At 63.1% G+C, this 2,428-nt stretch overlaps 1 protein-coding gene across 1 annotated transcript in view; it reads right to left on the minus strand.

Annotated features, from left to right (window-relative positions):
- Positions 1 to 147: 147 nt before the first annotated feature.
- Positions 148 to 2,428, minus strand: part of MNEG_15459 (hypothetical protein) — a gene marked incomplete at both ends in the record, with an annotated part of 2,958 nt that continues 677 nt past the window's right edge. Inside the window, 5 exons of the mRNA XM_014036070.1 lie at positions 148 to 447; positions 899 to 952; positions 1,290 to 1,373; positions 1,723 to 1,915; positions 2,226 to 2,399. Of these exons, the coding sequence (XP_013891524.1) occupies positions 148 to 447; positions 899 to 952; positions 1,290 to 1,373; positions 1,723 to 1,915; positions 2,226 to 2,399 (805 nt within the window). The remainder of the gene's footprint in view (positions 448 to 898; positions 953 to 1,289; positions 1,374 to 1,722; positions 1,916 to 2,225; positions 2,400 to 2,428) is intronic.

Genomic DNA, 2,428 nt, shown 5'->3' on the forward strand with positions numbered 1-2,428 from the left:
GGGGGGGGGGGCGCAAGCCACAGTGCATATCGATCGGCCACAAGCGGGGCGTTGCATGCATGCACGCACGGGCTGGCTGGTGCTAGCCTGCCAGCAGGGTGGTTGACGCGAAACGGAATGAATCTCACGACCGCTGCCAACCGCTACCTAACGCTGCCGCCGCTGACGCTTGCTCTTATGGGGCTGCTCCGAGGAGCTGCCCCCGCCACGTGCAGCAGCCTTTTGCCGCCGCTTGCCGGTGCCGCGGGCGCCGTCACCGGGCGCCCTGATCGGCGCCACCTCCTCGCCAACGTCCTCCCCGTCGTCAGCCTCTTCCTCCCCCTCTTCTTCCTCGTCTGACTCGCCCGCCCCGGCGTCCTCCTCTCCTGCCTCATCGTCGATGAAAGCGGCGGCACCTTCTTTGCGCGCACGCCTCTGTGCCGCCCGTTGCGCCTGGGGCGTGAGGGTCTGGTCGGCGTGCAGTCCACACATGTGGGGGGAGGCGTTGGGGGCGTGCGCGGCGGCATCGTCAATAATATGTTCGAGTGAGTGCACATGGGGTCCACCCACAAGGTTGACTGCAGCTGCCAATTGCAATGGCAAGCGGCCATGCATATGCTGGAACGGCACGCAGTCAACAACTACCCACCCGCCCTCCCGCCCTGAGCACATGCGGCGATAACAAGAAATACTGGTGAATGGACAGTAGTTCTTACTTTTGGTGCAAGCGCGTGCCCATGGCAAGCAGTGATGGCAATCCCTAGGCCTGCCAACCATATTAATCCGTGTATTTGCTGTTGCATGCACATGCATCCGTGCGTGAGTTGCTGCATGCGTTGATCACTGTCACACTATTGTGGGTGAGCAAGGGGTGCGATTGCGCACGGTGTCGCAAATGCTGTGGGGCCGCACGCCGCACCTGGGCTGCCGCCTCGGCCTCGTCAAACGCCGGGGCCGGCGCCGCCGGCGGGTCCTGGCCGTGCGTGTGTAGGGGATGGTGTGGGTGGGCTTGAGCACGCTTGCTATACAAGTGGGCAAGGTGGACAGGTTGTGTTGCCAAGTGGCCGATCCGCGATGCGTAGTGGTGGCATGTCAGCCCAAGTAATCGGCGCATGCTGGTTGGTTACTTGGCTGGCCAGGCCGTGCGGAGCCCCCACGGTGCCATGGGCGGCGGGCCGCTCATGTCCTCCACAGCAGCCGTCGCACTCAAATGCATCTAGGGGCGCAGCGTTTCATGATGCGGGCGCTGTAGCGCCCTATCCCGCCCGTGGGCCCGCGGTCATCAAACACCGCACCAAGCATTCGCGCACCTCAGGGTTTGCGCTTGCCTTCTTGCGGCGCCCCTTGATGCCCAGCACCGCCTCTGCGTCCTTCTTGAACCATTCTGTTTTTGCCTGGCATGTTGTTGGGGTGGGCCGACAGTCGGGTACACATGTTGCACCCAGCTAGGTGGCTATAGGTAGGTATTGAGGTCCAATACGGCCACCTGTCAGGTTGCTCAATATCTCACTCGCACAGCAACACGGCGTAGTGTGCGTTTGATCACTCCCCGGTGGCGGACCGCCGGCAGGAGCCCGTGCGTTGCAAAAACCCCATGGTAATTGCCAATCACGCACGTGCATTGGGCACGGCTGTGCCGGCGCCACGGGCGGGCGCCTGTTGCGGCTAGCACCACTTGTCCGCTGGTCCAGGCAGCAATCCCAATATGACCAGCCGTCAAAATGTCCATAACCCGCGCCTCACCAGCTTCTCGAAGTCTTCCTTCTTGAAGCTCAGGTTGTAGTCGTCCCCCCCAGCATCTGGGTCCCCCAAGCGGAAGGAGGCCAGGCGCTGCACCTCTTCATAGGTGGCAAGGAGACCAGGCGGGTCATCATCCGCCGCGTCCACCTCCCACATAGCAAAAACCGAAATGATGCGGGCATCGTCTAGCATCCACCTGCAAGTTAGTGCATGTGCCGGGGTGTCACAGTGCTGGCAATGAGCGGTGTCGGGGGCACCCGCAGACGGGCACGCGGGCGGCTACCCTCAGGCGGCTACCCTTGGCAGGCATGCAAGCCTCGTGCGTGCTTGGCATGTGTGGCCGGGCAGGCCATCGCAATATCGCCGTTTGTGTGGTGGCAGATGCGGATGCTGGCGCTGTCCATACGACCCCGCGGTCCAGTTCACGGTCCTGGCCTTGCTATAGCACTCGCCACGCCTGGCAGGGCTTGCTTTTGCGCCTAAGAACAAATGAGTATGCCACTCACTCCAGTTGGTCGCCTTGGCTGCCCGATGCCGCCTGGCCTGGCTGCTGCTGCTCCTGCTGCTGCTGAGTGGGCCCGCCCTCACTTGAGCCTGTCGCTTGCAGGTCCTTGAACTGAAAGGAAAGGGGTCCCTTTTTCACCAGGAGGTCCTTGGTCCCTTTGAGCTGGCTGAGCTGGCTGCGAGGGGGGGGGGGGGGGGGGGGGGG

This window comes from Monoraphidium neglectum, assembly GCF_000611645.1.
Source record: "Monoraphidium neglectum strain SAG 48.87 unplaced genomic scaffold scaffold05345, whole genome shotgun sequence".
In the NCBI taxonomy this organism is placed as follows: Eukaryota; Viridiplantae; Chlorophyta; class Chlorophyceae; order Sphaeropleales; family Selenastraceae; genus Monoraphidium; species Monoraphidium neglectum.